The sequence below is a fragment of the Pyxicephalus adspersus genome, chromosome Z (assembly GCF_032062135.1).
Source record: "Pyxicephalus adspersus chromosome Z, UCB_Pads_2.0, whole genome shotgun sequence".
NCBI classification, from domain to species: domain Eukaryota; kingdom Metazoa; phylum Chordata; class Amphibia; order Anura; family Pyxicephalidae; genus Pyxicephalus; species Pyxicephalus adspersus.
The window spans coordinates 8,167,595-8,189,184 of NC_092871.1; the positions used below are offsets into that span (position 1 = coordinate 8,167,595).

General features: G+C 40.0%; 1 protein-coding gene across 14 annotated transcripts in view; it reads right to left on the bottom strand.

Moving 5' to 3' along the window:
- Positions 1–1,959: 1,959 nt before the first annotated feature.
- Positions 1,960–21,590, bottom strand: part of SYNGAP1 (synaptic Ras GTPase activating protein 1) — a 154,793-nt gene continuing 135,162 nt past the window's right edge. For 10 of the 14 annotated variants that reach the window (XM_072430369.1, XM_072430368.1, XM_072430366.1 and 7 more), the window contains 3 exons: positions 12,871–12,952; positions 9,040–9,091; positions 1,960–5,738 (listed from right to left, as the gene is read on the bottom strand). In XM_072430369.1, the coding sequence (XP_072286470.1) occupies positions 5,608–5,738; positions 9,040–9,091; positions 12,871–12,952 (265 nt within the window). In that variant the 3' untranslated portion in view covers positions 1,960–5,607. The remainder of the gene's footprint in view (positions 5,739–9,039; positions 9,092–12,870; positions 12,953–21,590) is intronic. The other 4 variants (XM_072430381.1, XM_072430374.1, XM_072430371.1 and 1 more) reach the window with 1 other exon arrangement.

Genomic DNA, 21,590 nt, shown 5'->3' on the forward strand with positions numbered 1-21,590 from the left:
TCTGCATTCATGAATGCAGCCGTGGGAATCATCCTGTAATGATTTCCTCGATTTTTCGATGGGTCCGCAAAATCAGTTCAACGAAATTTAATGGACTCAACAAAAGTTCGAGGATATTTTCGCGAGAATGTCAGAGGCATTCTCGCTTATCCCTAGTAACTCTTAACTCACTACTGAAAACAAAATCATAACTTGACAACATTCTTCACTAGTGATGGCTCGCTGTACTACTGTCATGATATAAATGCACTCTTTAACAGTTTGTCACAAGAGCATGTTCCATCTGAATGGCGTATCTTCATTGATTCCTCTAAAAGAAGCTTGAAAGCAGTCATACTGCATAATGGTAATTCCAAACCAAGTTTACCGATTGCCCATTTCGTTAACCTAAAGGAGACCTATGACAACAAGAAGTTACTACTTAAAGTAATCCAGTATTATACACAGCAGTTGAAAACCTGTGGGGATCTAAAGGCCATTGGCCTGCTGATAGGAATGCAAGGAGTATTCACAAAATATTGCTGTTTCCTATGCCTGTGGGACAGCTGATCTACAGGAGATCATTATGTCAAGTGTGATTGGCTACCAAGAGATACCTAAACAAGAACAAAGAAAAATTACCTGAATGTCCACTGCAGCACATATATGTAGACCGGAAGTGGCAGCAAGAAGGCTTCAAGTTCAACCTAAGCTGGATTCCACGCATTTTTCTTTTTTTAACATGGGCAGTGAAACAATAGCAATACATCTTATGTTGGAATGTTCACCTTTATACTGAAGCTGAACATTGCAGTACTTTTTCTTCACCACAAGATGTCTCAGTCGTTTAGGTTTTATGATGTCCAGCACTATTGGCCCAAAGGACTTAGGACATAATATGGATTCAGCGTTTCTTAGCTCAGTCCCCAATGGCGTGTCACTTCAGCACCCTTCTTTCATAATGTACTGATACATCCACATAACCAGCCAACTGGAGAAGTTGGGGAGTGAAATGGTCCTAGCATGTCATATGACTGCCTAGGAAAGGGCCCAGCATGTCATATGACTGCCAAGGAAAGGGCCCAGAATGTCATGTGACTGCCAAGGAAAGGGCCCAGAATGTCATGTGACTGCCAAGGAAAGGGCCCAGAATGTCATATGACTGCCAAGGAAAGGGCCCAGAATGTCATATGTCCAGAGGAGACTCTCAGTGGACCACAAAGTCAAGATTTGGCTTTCAAGTGCAGATCCAATCACTTTCCGCTTAACTATATATGTTTATTAATATTTATATCCATACCTACCTAGTTGGCTAGATCACATCAGTGCAATAGTTTATAGTCACCCCTGGAAGCCTGTAACATGCACAGCAAACTTTGCCTGTGTCCTAACAATGATTAAACATCTAGTGCAATAAACCTAAATCCACTGTCAGTGATGCCATATGAAATACAAAATACTGCCTGTTATAGAACTTCAGGCTCTGTGCAGGCCTCTGCATTGATCATACGAAGGTCATTAACACTCTAAGACCTATGCGTCTCTTGACACACTTCTTGGAGTGATCATGAATGATCATTGATATCTAAAAGCACCATCTGAATCCTTATTTAGAGCACCCACACATTGATTGCTGGTCATACTCAACGTGCATTGTAATCTAAATACTACTGGAAGAGTCAGCACCCAGGGTGGTCAGTGGAGCTTTCACCATCTCCCCTACGGAATTATTGGGTTTCCTCTCACAAAGCTTATCACCTTTTGGGGGCAAGGTATTATCCCTTGACTTTCATAAAGTCAGTATTTGCAATAATGAATTGCAGGTTGCTGCACAAAAGCTGCACACTGTGGCCTCTCATGATGGCTTCTAGCCAACCGCTGTTCCATGTATGGCTAAAGTACAGCCTATTTAAAATACAAATCAATGGACCTTACACCGATGATCAGCACGAAAGAGCTTAATAACAAATTCACAATTCATTTACATATTTAACTTTTTATTTATTGTTTTAAAAAGTATACACCCAAAAATAAGTTAGGCTTAGTCACCTTTAGATAATATGTTGTATCCTCCTGTCTGCAGTGTGCGCGTGTGTTGTGCATCCTTCTCATACCGATCGGCAAAGTATGAGAAGGACAGGAATTCTGACTGGCTGCAGATCTCATCAAAGGGACCCACATTTTGGGGGAGACAGGGACAATGATATTGAAGTTAATAGCCAATAGCTAAGCTCATATTGAGGTGTATTTGGAGAATACTAAGGAGGAGCAGCAAACAACTATTTTAAATAAATTTATATAATGTATTGATGTTATCTTTTAAATAAATAATAAAACAATGACCCTTTCATTCAAACTCTCACCTTTCCTAAGAAACTAGAACCCAGTTTGTGGTTGTATGCTATGGTTTGGCAATCATGCTATGCATAGACTTCCCCCTCCACTGGATTTCAATGGGATTCATTGATGGGGTTCATCTACTCTAACCTGGCAATCCCTAGTAGACATCTGCCCACTGGAAATTGTAAAAAATTGCCTGATCAGACATGGGGCTTCACACAGGCTGGATCTGATTGGCAGCATCATCTCTGGATTTACGTTCCCAGGGTTATGCATATTGTTGAGGCTGGCCAATGCCAAGAAGCCTATGGCATATTCAAGTCAACAAAGAAAGGACATTTTCCCTGGTGGGGTTTCAAAAAAACTCTTGGAGAATAAAATTCTGGTTTTGTGACTAGCAGGGGTAGTAGTTCTAAACAACCCAAAACTTGGTGGACCATTGGATACATTGCTCAAATTTAAGGTGCATTATAGGATTCAAAATTTTTCCTAAAAGTGTAGAAGTTTAGAAATAAAAAATATGACTACTCTTTCAAAGTTGGACAAATCCACGAATCTTTTCACAAAAATATTCATAAATATATAAAGTTCTCTTTTAAAGACTAACTGACCCTAAAACCTAATTTACTTTTTGGATGGCAAGCGCTGGGTTAATTCATAACAGCACCTCTAACATTTCTTGGGGACTCCATGCAAAGTTCTCTGCTGCAGTTGTGTCTTCACCCCATTCCCAAGGACATAATTAAGGTGTCACTCTCTCACATCTTGATTGAAGAATCCACTAGAGAAACTTGGCACCGTCATTTACCTTGGCAAATGGGAGGCAATAAGAACCCTGGCAGAGATAACTTTCCATTGGACTTCCCAAACGATATGAAATGTCAGCATGTGATTCGGCTCGCTAGCAACATCGATTTTGAATCTGGATTTGGCTTTTGAAGTGCACACAAAGTATGGGAATGAGGTTTAATGGTAAAGTGCAGGCAGTACCTGTGTTTATCTTCAGATCAAGACCTAGGGGCATGCAAAGAAACCCAAATTCAAGGCCAAGGATATATGTGAGTCTTTGACTATCCAATCAGTACCAAGCTTCATCCTACCATCCAGCATCGGAGGATCCAGCATAACTAAGCACCGACTTGCCTTGGTTTATATATCATGGTTGTTGAATCCATGTCCTTCACAAGCACAGAGAAAAAAATTTGAAGATAAACACAGGAAAAAGCAGACATTAGAAGATGCCCAAACCTAAAGCACAACTAAACATTTTAAATTTAAAATTACTGAATTTCTTTTCAGTTGCGTCAAAAAGGTGCTCTTACAGTTTGTGTTCTCTAGTAAGAAGCTAAACTGCAAGCATAAAAGTTATGGCACCTGCCAGCATAATACAGAGTACAGTACAGTCTATCTGTACAAATGGCTGGCATGGGACAAGCTTTTCTGCTCAGGCGGTGGCTGCTTTATCAATACAACAAACTTTAAATTTTGTGTGATGCACCTGGGAGGTATTTAAAGTGATGCTTCAACTGGATTTTAACCAATTGTTTCTTTGTAGCATTTCAAAGGAACTGCAGATTTACTATTCTTTGGCTATAATGCAAACTTTCTAGCCGGCATTGCTCTGACCCCTCAAGTCCCTTTGATGAGATGTGACAGGAAATTCCGATGACTGTAGAGACTGGGAGAGTGAAATATTGAGCGGACAATGGATGTCAGCACCTGTTGTCTCTTCCTTAAATATATAAATATATGTCATAATAAATAACAAATATTAGTTGCTTTCTGAGCTCTCGATTCACAGAACGACTCTGAATTCTCTGTTTTTTTTTTTCTTTAAACTTTTTTTTATATTTACACAGAACGTCAAAAAGAACCAAATACAATCAGAATATCTTTTTTTTTTTGTACTGACACATTCATTTCGGGCCCAGCAGCTCCTTGTCACAAAAGTGAAGAGGGGCCCTTTTTTTTTTTCTTTTTTATGGCACCAACCTCCGATAATGGGCGGAACGAGTTCCCTTGCCACCTCCCTCCCCCATCCAAACGCAAGTCCCACACGACCTTTGAGGCCAAGTTATGTATAAACTCCCCGTGTCACAGGAAGTGGAGTTAGATTGTAAGTTCTTTGGGCGGGAGACTTCTATCACTCGTTCGGCTCCACTCGGACTGACAGATTTCAAGAAATAAATAAAATTTCAATAATATTAATCATAGTTATATTGATAAGAATTGGATGATCTCAAGTCTCCCAGAACAGCTGCTCATTTAAAGGAGGTATAACAGGATATGTACTGAGATAACCCTCTAAAAAAGTTTACCTTTCTTTCAATGGCCTTCCTTTTGGTCTGACCTTCTGGTCTTTAAAGTGTACCTGTCTTTCAGGCACAAGCAAGACAGCTACAGAGAAAATTTGCTGCTTGTAAGCTTGGTACCTGATGAGCTAGCAGGCTGTTAATTACAAATTATTGTCCAGCCAATGAAATTGCCCCCACAGGTACATTTTAATGACCTCTCCATCCAATCTTTGTTCTACCATTGTCAACAACCTTTATTTTGACGTTTTCCACTTTCCATTGGGACGTCTTGAAAGTCCTCTTTGCCAATTTCACATTCAATCATATTCTAATGAAAACCTCCTTCCTGTTGCACTATTCCCAATGCGACTAATCGATTTCCAATGAGTCAACTCAAGCAACCTCATGACTTTTTGACCATGTAACACAGAAAAGATAGATCATGAAATGATGAAATCATGGCCTCAGTCAAATTATAAAGAAAGGTGTCATCAGACTGGAGATAAAAATGAAGGTAGAAGGTGATAGGATGAGGATATGGATTTGGTGAGATACCCCCTACAGTGCAGACCTGTCAGTGCGAATCCCAGGGCATCAGACCTGAGACAGAGAGCGAGGGGGGAGATCAGGAGACTTAAGAGGGCCAACTGATAAAATTTAAGACAAAACAGAAGAATTTATAGATTTTAGAAGTCCAAACAGAACAAAGGCTTAGGAAATAGGTTTATACGGTCAAAGGGGGGTCTTAGGCTAAGTTCAGTGCGATGTCCCCTTCTCTCTCCTCTCCACTTCCCAAGTGTGTCCGGGGTCACACAGATTGTCGGCCGCAGGTCTAGACGGCGCAGAGGGACGATGTCAGAGTCATGGAGGAAAGGGGGGTTTCCAGCCCCCTTTCCTTTGGGCCCATGGACAGATGCCTCATTTAGGGGAATTCCAGTCCCCCTTCCTCCCCCCCAGGCTCCTGGATGGACCCCTCAGCTCCGGTTAGTGGTGGTTACTTGAGTTTAGAAAGTCTCCATTTTCTGTGATTTGGAGTCGAGGAGGCAGAGGTGGAAGGGCCCCATTCCATGGTGTCGCCAGCCTCAGACGCGGGTCTGCTGTACCCACGGAGGGAAACTTCTTCTCCTGTAGGGGTAAAGGAGGAAAGAGAGCTTACTTAGGAATGTAGGGGCAAGTCATCCATAGATATACATACATATATATCAGAAAGAAGACAAACTACAATAAAAAAACAACAATAAGCTATACTTCTCAAAGTGCTAAATGGAAGAATGGCTCTTATTTCCATGGCAGACAATGCTGTCCACTAATGTTACAAAAGGAGAATCTGATTGGCTACCATGGACAGTAAAGCACTTCTTCCTCCATACAGTAATACATTTTAAGTGTATCTAAACCAACAACAAAAATGTAATACATGTCAGCTTACAGGTCCTTACATGTGCATGGCTGCAGTCATTTTCAGGTTTTTTTTATCTTTAATTTTACCTGTGATCCTTTATACAACAAATTTCCTGTTATTTTTTGTCTATACCTTTTTCTCTATTGTATGTTGTCAGCCAGGCTGGACTTCACACGAGTTTTTAGAAGATGGTAACCTGTGCTGCCATGTCATGAGTTACATTTTCCTTTCTCAGGTATATTTGTGGACTAGAAAACACCTCACCCCTCGGTGCTAGAGGCAAAAGGTGTTACCGACAGGATCAGCAGCTAAACAAAAGAAAAAGAAGCCTGCAAAAAGAAAACATCTAAGGACCGGTAGGCTGCAATATAATACATTTTTGCTTTTACATTTAGATACGCTTTAATATATAAGGCCCAATGATGTGACTACAAGTCACAAACAGACAGTCAGGCACATTAATGTCAAAGGATTTTTCGGGCTCAGATAAAAATACACAATAGTTGGGGTCCGTAATGCAATAACCACCAAAACTAACATTCTCTGGCATTGATCCATTTAAAGCCTAACTCCAGCCAACATTTAGGAAGGTGTCAGTACTTTTTTTCTAACTGCTACCCCATAAAGACATTTTCCCTGTCCCTCTATCACCTAGACAAGAAATATGGGATCCGGTTGTCACCATGACAGAACATGGCGCGTTTAGTTGCCATCATTACAAGAAGACACAGAAAGCATTTAAAACATTGTCAGAAGTTCTAACTATTCCATCACTTCCTGTCCTGACAAGAAGTAAGTGGTACTTCTTCCCATTGGGAAACGGGCAGCAATATAAACCTATCATAGGCTCTAACCCTTCCTAGCACTATAACGTTTTGGCTGAAGTTGGGTTGTGTCTTTTATCTCTCAAGGCCACTGATAGTGAGATCTCTGCACTTGAGTGCCCCATTCTGGACACCTGCTGCAGCCTTCACTTTGTAGTCCCAAATTCCTTCCGGGATCTTCACCTAAAATGTCTGTACACCCTTGGGCCAGGTTCACGCTGATGCATTGCAGGCAATTAGGTATTATTGCAATGTGTAAACACACAAATTGGTGCACTGTGGTGCCATTGGTTTTTAATGGTACCAAAACACACCTTGCCAATGGGAGTGCATTATTGTGGGCTGCGTTACAAAAAATATTACATGCACCTAGTTTGTGCATTTGGATGCCTTAAGACATTAAACCAATGCACATGCATGCGTGAGTGAATTGAATGCATGAATGCATTAAATGTCAGTGTAAACTCAATCTCAATCTATTTTTTCATACTTTCAATTGCATTCATTTTTTCTTTGGGTAAATAGTTGTTTTGTGAATCTCTTTCTGATCTGAAGATTATACCAGAAACAGACTTTCTTGTTGCAGGCTGACAACACTAAGGGCCCATTCACACCTGTGTGCTAAAATGTGTGTTGTAGTGGCTCCTCATTGACTCTTCATTGAATAGTACAGTAGAGTCTAATGCACCACAACACATATACCATGCGTTATGGTGTGCTGCATTAATACCATAAGGTCCATGTAAGATTTTTCATGCTTTTGGTGCAGTGGCAGCCAAATTCATATTGAATAGGCTACCTTAATGTAACAAACTGCAATAGAACGCTGTAGTGTTATTGGGCGCCGAGACACTTTCTCACAATTAGCAGCAGTGTAGTCAGCCAGCCATGCTGGTTCATTCAGTTGGCTGTTGAGCTGCCTGTCTGATGGAGCTGCGAGACATCCTCTTTAAAGCTCTGTACAGGCATCCCATGAACGTCAGAATATTGTCGTGATCATTTCCAGTGACAGATGAATGGGCGAGTGCTGTACATTCTTGCGCCATTCTGTTCAATAGAGAGAAGAGGACGAGCAAACGGTACTAAGCTGTGCTCCACCCATCAGTCATTCCCAATTGATAATTTATCTATACAACATTGTGACATCTTTGGACCTGTATGCATGTCAGATTTTCACCTGAAACAAGCAAGACCGTTCATCTCAGGTGACTATTATCTGATGTGTGTATGTAAGAGCAGTTTTTAGAAAGCTGAAGTACATGATGGCTCCATTATCTCTCTAAAGGCTCCACCGATTAGCTTCTTCCACCAGAAAATCGAGCTGACTCTAAATCTTGTGGCTATTAGCCAAATAGTTGTGTACCCCATTGGATTTGAAGTTGTAATTGTGAATCCAGCAGTGAAAGAATGACACCTTGACCTTGTGGAAAGTGTAAAGGCCCAGACTGCTGTGGAGGAATCTCACCACCGGTATCTCTGAGAGATATCATCTCAGGGTGTAGCTGGCCTTCATCTATCGCAGGTACAATAATACATATGTGAACATAAAGCCTGTCATGAGAGAAAAACAGAGGCTGGCATTGCTGACATCTTTATAAAAATGTGCGTCATGCTGATCCTCTTGTTTCAATACTTTTTTTGAGTACCTGACCTCTGTATAATTAACTGTGATTAGAAAAAAAATCAAAGATTGGCACATACAGATTTGGAACATCAAAGAGAAGTCAGAACACCTGATCTGCATATTTGTTTCCTGCCATGCAGAGAAATGAAAACTGGGATAAGCATGACACTCATCTAGAATTTTCAGGAGTTTCATTGTGGCGTTTGTCAAGGGAGATTTGTGGAGGCTGCCACTGTTGAACTCTCATTCTGAAAATGCTACTTCCTGTTCCTGTTTACCAATATGTTGGCTTTGGCAGGAATCACTGACTTGAAACAAGCATAGAGATAAGGCATTCTGACACTTTCCTGATGCTCGTTTACCACATGCACTCAAAAAGTATTGATGCCAGAAACAGCCACACAATGATCCTTAATATAGCAACGACACCCTCCGAGCTTCTCTCATGACAGGGTCACTTTAAAGCAGAAGGCTTTGACAATTCACTTTGCCAACAAAATACAAAGCTGTAGCATGATCATTAGACAGAGGACACGATTTTGAAAAGTCAGGTGGATAATTGGCACCACCCAGTACCACAGCAGTTGTTTGCAGTCCACTGAAGATGGCTGACATAAAAAAGGTCCAACTTTAAAAAAAAAATGAAAAAAAAAGATATTATAGAAAAAAAACAATATAGGGAAACAAAATAGGCTTCTTAAGCAAAAGCGGAAAGGAAACCAATCATATGTCTTATTGCATCTACCCAGACGGAAATGCAATCTGATTGGTTGATATGTGATACACACTCGATATAGAATCATACCCTATGCAGCTTATAGAACTTCATCTGCTGGATCAAAATAAGACCATGCGTGCCAACTTAAAAAGCAATTTTTTCCATTTAGGACAAATGCCCGTGTCTCCTTATAGCCCATCCCCAGCCACACAGTATATTCAGCTATCCACACTCCAATGCCTCTGTTCTGTTCCACCAGATCTGACAACCAATCCAACATCGGAGATTGGGAGTGGGGATGGGCAGGCCTAACTTGGTGAGCATGGGCTATCAGGAGTCACTGTTACTTTGCCTGATTGTCTCTTTAAACAAAATGGAAATATGGAGGCTGCCATTACTGGTCCCATACAGTAAATACTACCTGCCTGGCTGTCATCTGATCCTTTGGCTTCAATACGGAGTCAATAAACTCAAAAACCCTTTTGACTTTAAGGGCATGTACAAGGTATAAGTATAAAGGTTAACTATTTTTTTCAGCACAAAAATATTAATCAAAAAAATTAAAAACAAGGATTATACATTGGCATACCTTGTTTGCACCCAGTATCATATCGTGTTGCCCTATCTGTTAACATGTAATAAGAAGATACATTTATTAGAAGAACAGGGAGCAAGTTGTCCTCTATCACGGTAAAGTTGTGCCAGCCTTTAGGTACATATAACATTCAATAGAGAAAAACTCATCACAGATGAGTATCAAAAAAGTGGGGTTTTAAAGCAATATAAATTTGTAAGTAAACAAGTTTTATTTGTTATATACAGAGATCCACTAATGTTAACCATTAGAAACATATGTAAAATAGTTAGAATATTGAAGTTTATAAAAAATTCCCATGAGAAAACAAACAGGGGATATGTAGTTCAATAATGATGATTTCAACCCTGATGCATTTAGCCAGTAGGCTTCTTTGGGGGGAACCGAGATATTATTAATATTACACAGTATTTATATAACACCGACATATTACCCAGCGCTGTACAAAGTCCATAGTCATGTCACTAGCTGTCCCTCAAAGGAGCCCAAATCTAATGTCCCTACCAAGGTCATATGTCTTTAATATGGTCTAAGGACAATTTTGGGGGGAGGCCAACTAACCTAACTGCATGTTTTTGGAATGTAGGAGGAAACCGGAGTACCCGGAGGAAAACCACACGGAAAGAACCTGCAAACTCTTTGCAGACAGTGTCCTGGCTGAAATTCGAACCTTGGACCTAGCGCTGCAAAGGCAAGTGTGCACTGAGCCACCATGCTGCCCAAGACATAATTCAAGGTAAATGTCCCAACGATGACACGGAGATTATGGGAAATCCCAAATATGACATATTGATCTTTTCCATAAATAGATTTTATTAAAGGTCTAGGACCTCTGAATATACAAAGCTGATGAGCTAAAATTAGTCTACTTGTCTAGTGTAAAGCAGACGCAGCAGAGGGTAAAAGGCGTCAGTTTAGAGGACAACTGGTAGTATATAACAAATAAAACTTGTGTATGTACAAATTTATATTACCTTAAAGTCCTACTTTTTAAATACTCATCTGGGGTGAGTTTCTCCCCATTTAAGAGACCCTTTCACCAACTGTAGAAATGCATGTGTTTGATGTGGCAAAATATGATACGGGGTGTAAGCATGATGTACAAACCTTGTTTTTTCATCTCTCTTACTTTACAATTATGGGCACAATTCTATAACTGTTGAAGTAAAACTCAATCAACCAGAGATTTTTATGTTTAAGGTGGAGTGTAGCAGTGCCTGTTTCTTGTTGGGTCTTTGCAACCCTTTACATCTCTGGGTTTTTTCCTCATCAAATGTGATTCCAAAGGGTGATTCCTAATCGAAATGCTCTATATGGCCAAACGATTGTGGACACCCCTCCAAATTACTGAATTAGGAGGTTTTCAATACTCATTTTATACAATCAGTTGCTTCTAACCTTGTGGCCGCAGTTTGGGAAGGCCATTTTTTGGGGTTGCCAGCAGGCCGGTGTCCTAGTTGCAAGGTTGCAAAGAGAGGTTCATCTCCATTGTAATGCTTAGGTTTATGAAATGGTCTGCCCAACAGGTGTCCACAAATTTTTGGACATATAGTAAAAAGGATAACTCACTTGGGACTAAATAGTCATATTTTTCCACCATAAAGTGGATGAGAAGAAAAAGATCTACACGCCAAAGTCCCATAAACAAGTAAAGAACTAGAATCAGTGAGTGAACCTTGGTTATGTCATCCAAAATGGATGAATCTGTTTGGAGTAAAGTTCTTCCTCTCAAGAACTAAAAAAGAATTCAATTTCAATGATTCTCACAAATTAACTTGACAACATTATAACTATCTAATTGATGATAATGACATGATAAAGACACAAGACATGTGATATATGATACATTTCATACTTACAATGTTCCACTGCTCAACCTCCATAAATAAATAGACAATGAAGAGGTTTCCTGGGCAGCACCATAAATCAGCCTAATATTATCTAGAATTTTGTAACGTTCATATAACTTTCATACCACCTCTGCAGCTCATTACACCTCCTTTCCAGAGCTACTCTGATGTAACATTCACCCTACTTAAGAGAGTAAATGAAGCCTTGTGTAATGATCTGGTGTAATTTGGACTTACAAAGAGACCCATTGTAACAGGTCACCAACTTCCTATATAAGGTAAAGCACCAGGTATTTCACCTTAATTCCAGAACCCAAAGCAAGCAGCAGAGGAGCAAACGGAAAGTAAGTGAAAGTAACTAGCGTAATGCATTTAAAGTGAACAGTTGCCTCGGCATGGCATAAACAAATTACACAAACCAAACCTTAAAATCTGTACCCAAAAAGGGGCAAATACCTTGTTACCATGATGTCTGCGGTCTTCCCCTACTTTACTGTATCTTTCTGGTGTCTCCACATGGAGGCTGCCATCTTGATAAAGGCAGGGCTTCCTCATGTCAAAGCCTCCAGCAAGGAGAACAGTTAGCAGCACAGTGGTGATATCACTAAATCACATTCAAAATCCCCTGACACTAGCAGTCACAGGCAGCAGATCTTAGATCTCAAACTACAGATATACAACTATGAGGCTGTAGACACAGTAGTGCCTAGGCCTCCTTACATATCAGCAAGTGAACTATTTTTCAGCAGGGAATTGTGGACAAAAGGCACATGTAAAGCTTATGCATTAATAACATTTCTAAATATCCTTTATAACAAAGAACATCTATTTTTGTCAGATCCAGTTAAAAACTGCAACCACCTTCACACATTATATATTCAGCATTATTTGAAGGTGTGGTTATCTTTTTTAAATCCATATCACTGCTTTTATAATGAGGTTTATTTGTGGAATTAAGTGTAGTGGAATGAGCTCTCTAATGTGCACATTTAGGGGCTCACTCTGACGTGTGCATCTGTACAAAATGCAAATAAAGAACAAGTAGAGGAACTTTAGGGTCACCAGGAGACAGGTATACTTTCTGTGGTGATTATAGCGTTAATCTGCAGGGTCGTCTTCCTCCTCCTGCAGTCCCTATCTGTATTTCAGCACTGGCGCTCTCATCTGCCCCTATGGATGAAAGACACAGACAGGGTGGGATGGGCATGTAACACAGAAAGGCACAATGACATTGTAATTTCCACCTGAGCCTCGATAAGTCTCCTCTTCATATCGATGGGTTCGTGCGTGTGATCCTTCCTGATTTCCTCCTCCACCACCATCAACCTGTTGGGGAGAGAACAAAAAACATGGCCGCTGAAAGCACCAAGCCTACACAGACCGTGAGTGTGGAACCTTTCCTAATGTGTAATGTTAAGGGGCCATTCCAAAACTCTGGTGCAAAAATATCCGAAGCAAAAGGCTTTGTACAAATCAGATCCCACCTAATATTTTTATGGTTTGGGTAGTCATGGAAAAGAAGCATTTCGTTGGTTGGTATGAGCAGCAGGGACACATTGCTTTCAGATACGTGTTAACCTTCAAACAATGGATAGTGTTAATACTTATTACTAATACAATATATGTGATGCAAATGTCACTGTGTGCTAAAAAGTCTGTGGTTTTTTTCCTAACTGGAAACTGCAAACAAGTTCTGAATATAAGAGAAATTATGACCACAATAGGGTGAAAAAAGAGCAATACAACTGAAAGGAGGAACAATCATCTCTAAGATGTTTAGCTTTTATATCTGCCTAGAATTCAGCTTGAAATACTTAAATGATCACAAGCTGGCCACTGGTCCACCTAAAGAACCTCATTTATTTAGGTTGCAAAAATAAAGCCTGTGCTTCCTTTAAAGCGGAATTAAACCTGTGTAACTCACCTGTCCATGTTCCCGTGCAATAATCTTTTTTCTCTTCCTCTAGAGTATCTTTGGCCATCTTGATTGGCCAAACCAGGATGATGTATCTCCCGTGCAGGTGCATGGGAATTCATTCATTCTCGGCATGAGCAGGGGAAGCCGGGATTGCAAAGCTGAACATGAACAGCTCAGCTTTTTGCCAGAGACCTGGCGTGATCAGGTAGGTAGGAGGGATTATTGCAAAAGGGACATCACCTGTTTCTATCTGCAGTAATGACCTGCCTGAACATGGATTCTTGAGTGGAACTAGTTCTGCTCTAAACACTGGTGTATTCATCACGCAGTAATCCAACACAAATCAATTCCTGTATATTGCCACTGCTCAGGAGTTTCTTTTAAAACTGCAGCTTTCCTTGTAGTGGATTGGCCTGTCGGGTCCCTCACACAGCTCTGGTTCTAAAGGTTATGTACAGATCGGTGCTGATGGTTTTGTAAGGCTATACCAGAGAAATCAATTGACCTTCCAACTGGTGCCATGAAGCCGCTCCTTTCCATTGGCTGTGTAAGCAAAACAGATGTCAGATGTCTTCATACATAATGCAGGACCCACAATCCTGCACGGCTCCTGAGCTCATCAAGGCTCACCCCCATTGTGGGACCAATAGAAGGTGCTAGCTAATGGGGTAGCAAGGTAAATATATTTCTCCTAGGCTTACCAAGCTTAAAAAAATTACAAAAAAAGGGGAGCCACCATTTGTATAAGCTATTCATCTTTAAAGTATATGTAAACCCAAACAAGCAATGAATTACTCTCATTTGCTTTTTAAAGTCTAAAAAATATATATCCTCAGCTGATACCCTCCTGTGCTCGGTGTGCTGCACTGAAATCAGTTACATTGTTCCCAGCTATTTCTACAGACTTATGAACTCCTCTCCCTCTTTAAGGCGAACCAAAGAGGGAGAGGATTCAGAAGTCTTGTCTCTGTTGTCCAGTACAGTAAGTGAGTATTGCACCTTTTAGGACAGGAAGAATGTTACTGGTAGCATCACCGTGTAGAAATGTGGAAAAGAAAAAGCTCTAAAAAAAGACAATGAATTCTGCCACCACATCTAACGATTGCTAAGCCACAATGCTTTTTGCTACATCATAACATGATTTCAGTTATTTACTTGTCAAAGAATTATCAGGCTGTGGGTCCTTCCTAGCTCCCTCCTGAACCTCAGTTTTGGCAGGTGGTGTCAGGATCACATGACAACAAAATAAAGACTTTATGAACATGGTAGGTTTACCCTCCAGGTACGAGACAAGTCAGACTCCTCGGAGGTCTTATGGACAAACATTGCTGCTTGGTCAGGGAGTGAAAATAAGTGAACAGCACAAGCAGCGAACTATGAAAAGTAAGGTTGCACTTTTACAACAAAAAGTAGTGAACACTCTTATTTTAACAGCTGGCTGTTTCTGACTGGTGCTCTTCAATCACTGAACATGAGAAGTCTCATCTCGTGCGTGTAATTGCAGACCCACTTTAATAAAATCTCTCTCCGATAAAAAAACATTCTAGAAAGGAATTGATTGGACTTGGAAAAAAAAGTCAGATGCTGCTACTGCACTAAATAAATAGAGAGGTATAAGGGAAATCTGAATATTTTATAAAATCAACTTAAGCTGCATAACTCAAACATAATAGCAAAACAATTCCATTTTTATAAAATGCTTTTGTTTGCAATAAGTGGGCTGCTGCATACAATGCATACTCGGAACATTTATTTTTAAATTTAGCCCAGAACATTGCAGCCATGTGCAGCTCGTTTAAAGATAACACAACAAAATCCATTTATTTTTACAATAGAATTTTGTTTTTTGATTTCCTTGGCATGCTCTTAGCTGCTACTCCTGTTATTTTCTGCTCATGGCACGTTAATACAAATTTACCTGCAGCATTATTAGAATTATTTTTTGATATTTCATCTTTAAAAGCTCACATCCTAATATGATTTATCCCTTATTATATTTAGGAATAGGTTAACGTTACTTGTTTGGCCCCGTAGTAGTGCACTGATTTGGGATTGCACTCACGGGAATAGAAGAAGTGGATTCATTTATTATACACAAAGCATACAGAAGACACACAAAACATAGTAGACATGGAAAGCACACAGTACACAGCACAGATAGCACACCCAGGGCATACAGAATATATGCATGCCATATATTTGTATATGTGTGTGCAGGAAACACACTGCACAAAGCATACACAGAACACAACACAGACAGAACAAAATGTATACTGCAGTGTTTCTCAACCTTTTAAACATCGGGGAACCCTTGAAATAACTTTCAGGTCATCAGGGAACTCTTTCTGTAATTACTACATCCACCGATCACAGTATATTAGTGTGGTGGTCAGTGGGAAGAATGTCTCTTACATTGCTGGCCAGTGGGAAGAATGTCACTCTTACAGATAGAAAAAAGATCATTGGTGTCACTTAAACCACCAGTCATTTGACCTGAGAAACACAAACTGCTCATTGCTGAAGGAACCCCTAGCAGCTTCTTGGGGAACCCTGGTTGAGAAAACCACTGGTATACTGTATGCTCAATGCACAGTACAAATGGGCCCATGCATGTCCTAATCCATAGGGCTCAGTGAACTCCTGTCCTTCCCAAATTATTATTATTAAAATCATCTGACTCTGCAAGAGCTTGAAGAGAGAAGTTCAGAAACCAAATATTCTGTACCTTATAGACATAGACTGCATTCATTTCATAGAATAAATGAAATTAAACTGCCAAAGTAGCAGGACTCATAATGATCCTGGCACATGTGCAGACCGGAGATATAGATAAGCAACCATCAACAGAATATAAAATTGATAAGACATTTGGATTGTATCGAAGGGCTTTTGTTTGATAGACTAAAGAAGTGCTACACTTCTGTCTGTGTCCCTTGTGTAGAGGTTGATCCAATTTGTCCTGTTACCCTCAATGGTAAAAGGAATGGGAAGTCTAACATTTTACAAGGCAGGCCTATTTTGGGGACAGCTAAGAAGAGATTTCACATACCGTTTGATTGTATTGTTGAACATATTGTTGTGTCCCAGATACAGGAAGTGAAAAGAAGCCTCACCTATGAAGGCAGTGGACCTAACCAATTGTAGTTGGTGTTTAAATATACTTTTATCAACTCAAAATGATCTTCCAAACCCTAAAATGTCATTAAACGTTGCTGCCACCATGCCTAGGCAGAGCAAAGTGACTGTCTCACCCTGGGAAGGACTGGCATCACTTCCACAGTGACCTGACAGTGCCTGGACCTAGCCAGTGGTTGTTAGCCATCCATGGTTGAACTAAAATGCAATGCGCATGGATGTCATCTAACCAGATGGCTGTATCTGACTTGTAGTTTCTAATGCAAACAATGTAAAAGCCACAATGTGTAGTGAAATCAGATTAAGCTATTTCAGTAGACAAGGGGAGCCGGTACAACAGTTCAAGACTAAAGAAAAGTCCGGAGGTCAGCTTTAAACAACAAATTCAAAGGGGCCACATCAATAGTCCCTGTTTTCCAATCTAAAAAACGGGACCCATGTCTCATCTGCTTTAAATAATGCTGACATAAGCTCCCATTCTTTAGTTGTGCCAAGCCTCTGCTGCAATCTTTCAGCTTTTGATGAATAGAGAATACGTAGCAAAATTTCCAAGCAAACAGATTAAGAACGGTGGCGTCTAGCGGCAGCGAGAACGAGAGGCTATTATTCAGGCTGGAACATTTTGTATGTTACAGCCCCCTCTGATTCGAGGAATCCCATTTCCCTGAAAGCTGGAAGATTCTCGGTTGTGGGGTTTGAGGGGAAAAAAAAAAATATCTAATAGAGCAGCGGGATAATGTATTTAAAGGAACCGGAAAATATGACTGATTAAAGCTGTTTGGAAGAAGACAGCAGGGAGAAAGGGAGAATTATAGGTCACTGTTCAATTGCAGAATAAACTGAACTTCAGCCAAAACTTCTCATTTATTTTTAAGGTTTTCGTAATGCATGGTGAGGTTATCAGCTCACAAGATTCCTGGCAGGATAGGCAGGTACATTGTTGCTTTTAAAGTATATATACGGACCAAGAGGCGACAAATAAGAGAATCTCATCATTACAGATTATGTAAACTTTAATGAAGGTTTACAATTTCCCTTCTTCCCATCCCCTGAAACTCTATTTGACCACCAGCATACCAGATAGTTCACCATAAGTTCCAAGTTAGAACTTACACAAGACTGAGGACTATCATCTCACCCTCGTGTGACAGCTCAGGGTGACTTAACGAGCCAAACACTGCCCTGGTATGATGGGTATAGACATTTACTTTACACACCTGGCTACCTTTATGGTTGGCTCTCAATGTTATTAGTCTTTAAACTGCTGTGGAAGGGGGTGACAGAAGGCAGATTTTAGGACAGATTTGGGTACCTAATCTACTTGTATTTTAATAATATATTTAGTTACAAAAACTTTAAAGTAATATGGCATTTTCATATCTCATTTTTTGTACACTTTTATGTCTTCCAGAAACTTTCCCAAATTATGATATTCACATGTCCAAGCTCCTGTCTGATCCACACTGTGTGGCCCAATCCCCAGCTTCTTTTCCACATATCTAAAGCTAGTAAAGTACTTTCTTGTATTAAAAGAGGAATAGACTGCAGAGATGGAGACATAATCCTGACCCTGTACAAAGCATTGGTCAGACCGCATCTGGAATATGCAGTCCACGTTTGGGCACAAGTTCACAAAAAGGACATTGTGGAATAGGTAAGAGTGCAGAGAAGGGCAACTAAACTAATAAAAGGAATGGAGGAGCTCAGCTATGAGAAGAGATTGGCTGAATTGAATCTATTCTCCCTTGAGAAGAGAAGTATAAGGGGGATATAATCACCCTGTATAAATATATAAATGGTCTATATAGAGAATTATCTTCCCAATCATTCACTTTAATATCGTTACAAAGCACAAAAGGGCATTCTTTGTGTCTGGAGGAAAAGAAGTTTAAGCTCCCGATAAGGAAGGGATTCTTCACTGTAAGGTCTGTGAAAATGTGGAATCGACTCCCTCGGGAAGTAGTTTCAGCAACTACTATAGATTGCTTTAAGAAAAAGCTGGAAGCACATAATATACCTGGGGATTAAGACTTTAAAGTAAAGATAACGGAGACTGTTGATCCAGGGAACATCCGATTGCCTCATGCAATCAGGAAGGAATTTTTTTCCCATGTCGGAGGAAATCGTACCAGGGGTTTAGATGCCTTCCTCTGGACCAACTATGTCTTATAGGGTTTTGTATCTGGGATATGCTAATTTTCCTAGTGGTTGAACTTGATGGATTTATGTCGTTTTTCACCCTGACCTGCTATGTAACAATATGTGCAGAGAAAATCCTATTCCTAAACACGGTGTCTACAATGCGCCCAATGACAGGACTCTCTGCAGGACAGAATGGAATTTTTCCATAAGGATGGGCTGGCGTGGCTCCCCATGAGGGAGGATATGGCAACAGCATTGACAAATCAGTATAAAAATTTTTTGAGAGGGGTTAAAGAATAAATATCCAAATTGACTATGGCAAATTTATTTAGGTACCTTTATGCTCACCCAAGGTCTTTGAGCAGTCATCACAGATATAATGGGCCTGATTTAATAAAGCCTTCCAAAGCTGGAGAGGATACACTTTCGTCAGTGAAGCTGGGTGATCCACCAATTCTGGTAGGCTAGCAAAAGATGTCATTTGCTAGCCTACCAAGTTTGCTAGATCACCCAGCTTCACTGATGAAAGTGTATCCTCTTCAGCCTTGGAGAGCTTTAAAAAATCAGGCCCAGTGAGTCCGATTTTTTTAAACCTCTCCAAGGCAGGAGAATGTTAACTATTGTCGGTGAACCTGGGTGATTCAGCAAATATTTGCCAACTAATAGCAGAGAAACCAGTTAAGGTTTGCTGGATCACCCAAGACCCCCCATGATAGTCTATCATATCCAGTATAAGAGAGCTATACCACTACAGAGAGCTATACCGGAAACACTATGGACTTGATTTATTAAAGCTCTCTAGGTGACCCAGCAAAGCAGGAATAGATTTCTTAAAAATCATTTGTAATACTTGGCAAATGTTTTCAACCCTGGAACAAATCCATTTCAAATTTGCTGGAACACCCAGGTTCTCCCATGATATCTTCCCCAGCCTTGGACAGCTATAATAAATCAGGTCCTATGTCTCCAGGTGTATTAGATGTCATTCCACATACATGATCAGCACTTTGTGCACAATCTTATTCTTTATCCTGCCTCCCCAAGGGTATCTCATTGGTTCCTCTATCACAGGGCCCTATGCCTTTCTTGTCTGGGTCACCAATTACTTGAGACATCAGACATTTTTCCAAACTAGGCCCAGGGTCAGCTGATTTAGAAGGTTAGTAATACTGCATTGATGGTGCAGTGGTGTTAGTTAATATTGTAAAACCCACGGAGCCAACACAAAGAAGAGTAAACCAACCCTTTGCCTTTTGTTGGTCATAATGATAAATATGAACAGTGTAAACAAAGGCTGGGAGATTATGACTGTGATCCTTTCTCTTTCTAGCTAAATAAAACAGAAAATGTCCTGGAAAAATGCTATTAAAAGGGCCAATATAAATTATCCTCTCCACAATGGAATATGGAAGTCATAGAAGCAGACATATCCAATATAATAGGGACTGAGAATATTTTAGTACAATATGTTATTTTTAGAACTCTTGTGGGTGAATATGATCTTGAAGGTAAGACATTTTACAAACAAAAAAATAAGTGATAAACTGGTGAATCATATTTTATGAAACGGAATTACCTGAAACTAACTGTTCACCCTAAAAGTGTAGTCCAGCCAAACAATTTCTTGTGGGAAAGGACAAGAATCTGTGCTGGATTCAGATATTTCGTGTTTCCCTTATTTAATCTGTGAATTTATTAAAATTTTTTCATGTTCTTTCATGTTCTCTCTGTTAAAATTGTTGCAACAAACATCTGGCAGAGGTTTTATATCTTTATTTGGCTGTTCAAAAAAAAAAAGGCTGGACATATAATTCCTAGATGCAACCCTGGACTTCAACATACTGTAATGCCTAAATCTAACTCCAAACACAAGTGTAACCTCTAAACCTAAAGTGTAACAAAAAGGCATGGACACTTCAGAAACACTTGTGCTTGCCTCTGTTCCTCAATTTCTAACCATTATTACATACAATTTTGTATATAAAAACTAACCAGTTTACAGAAAGTAGAAAGAAAGACAATAACATTATTCAAATAGCAACCTAAATCGATCGGAGTTATGGAAGATAGGATTAAATGTGTAAAACTTAAAGAACAATTCCCGGCAAGAAGTAAAATCAATGCTAATATCTTGCTGAAATGCTGAAGCAATGCCTGAAGAGTACAGGTCATTTGTGGGTTCATACAAGAATGTGAATATCCAGTCCTGAGTTTTGTCTATGTCAGGCAAAGCAATAAGCCTATTTTAACGCCATACTTTGCTTTTCTTCAGCTTATCTCGGACGTCTCTGCTTGGGGCAAGGAAAAAATGGCCCGTGTAAGCTTGGAGTTGATCTAGTCAGAGCTTACACAGGGCTGAGGCAACATTTTCAGGCATCAGGTGACATTTGATTGCTAGGCTAAAAAGTCTGACACAAACAATGAAATAAACTGAAGGTGGAAAGATTTAAACATTACTTTGATTCTGAGCTGCAAAAGGTCCATACTGAGAATTACAGTCAATACCTTGTAAAAAAAAATGCCACTGGGATTTATTGAACAGGGCATCAAAGCGTGCAATATAGATACCAGGATCCAATGGACGAGCTATGTCCCATAAGTATGTTACAAAAAACAAATGTTCAAGTTGGGCCATATTATATCCAAAAATGTGGAAGATGGTGAGTGATGATGGTGCTTCTCCATAGAAAGGATGAGGGAGAAATTAGAAGGGAAGTTGTCAAATTAGCAAAGGCTCCTAAAGGCCTTACACTATGCTCATATTTGGTG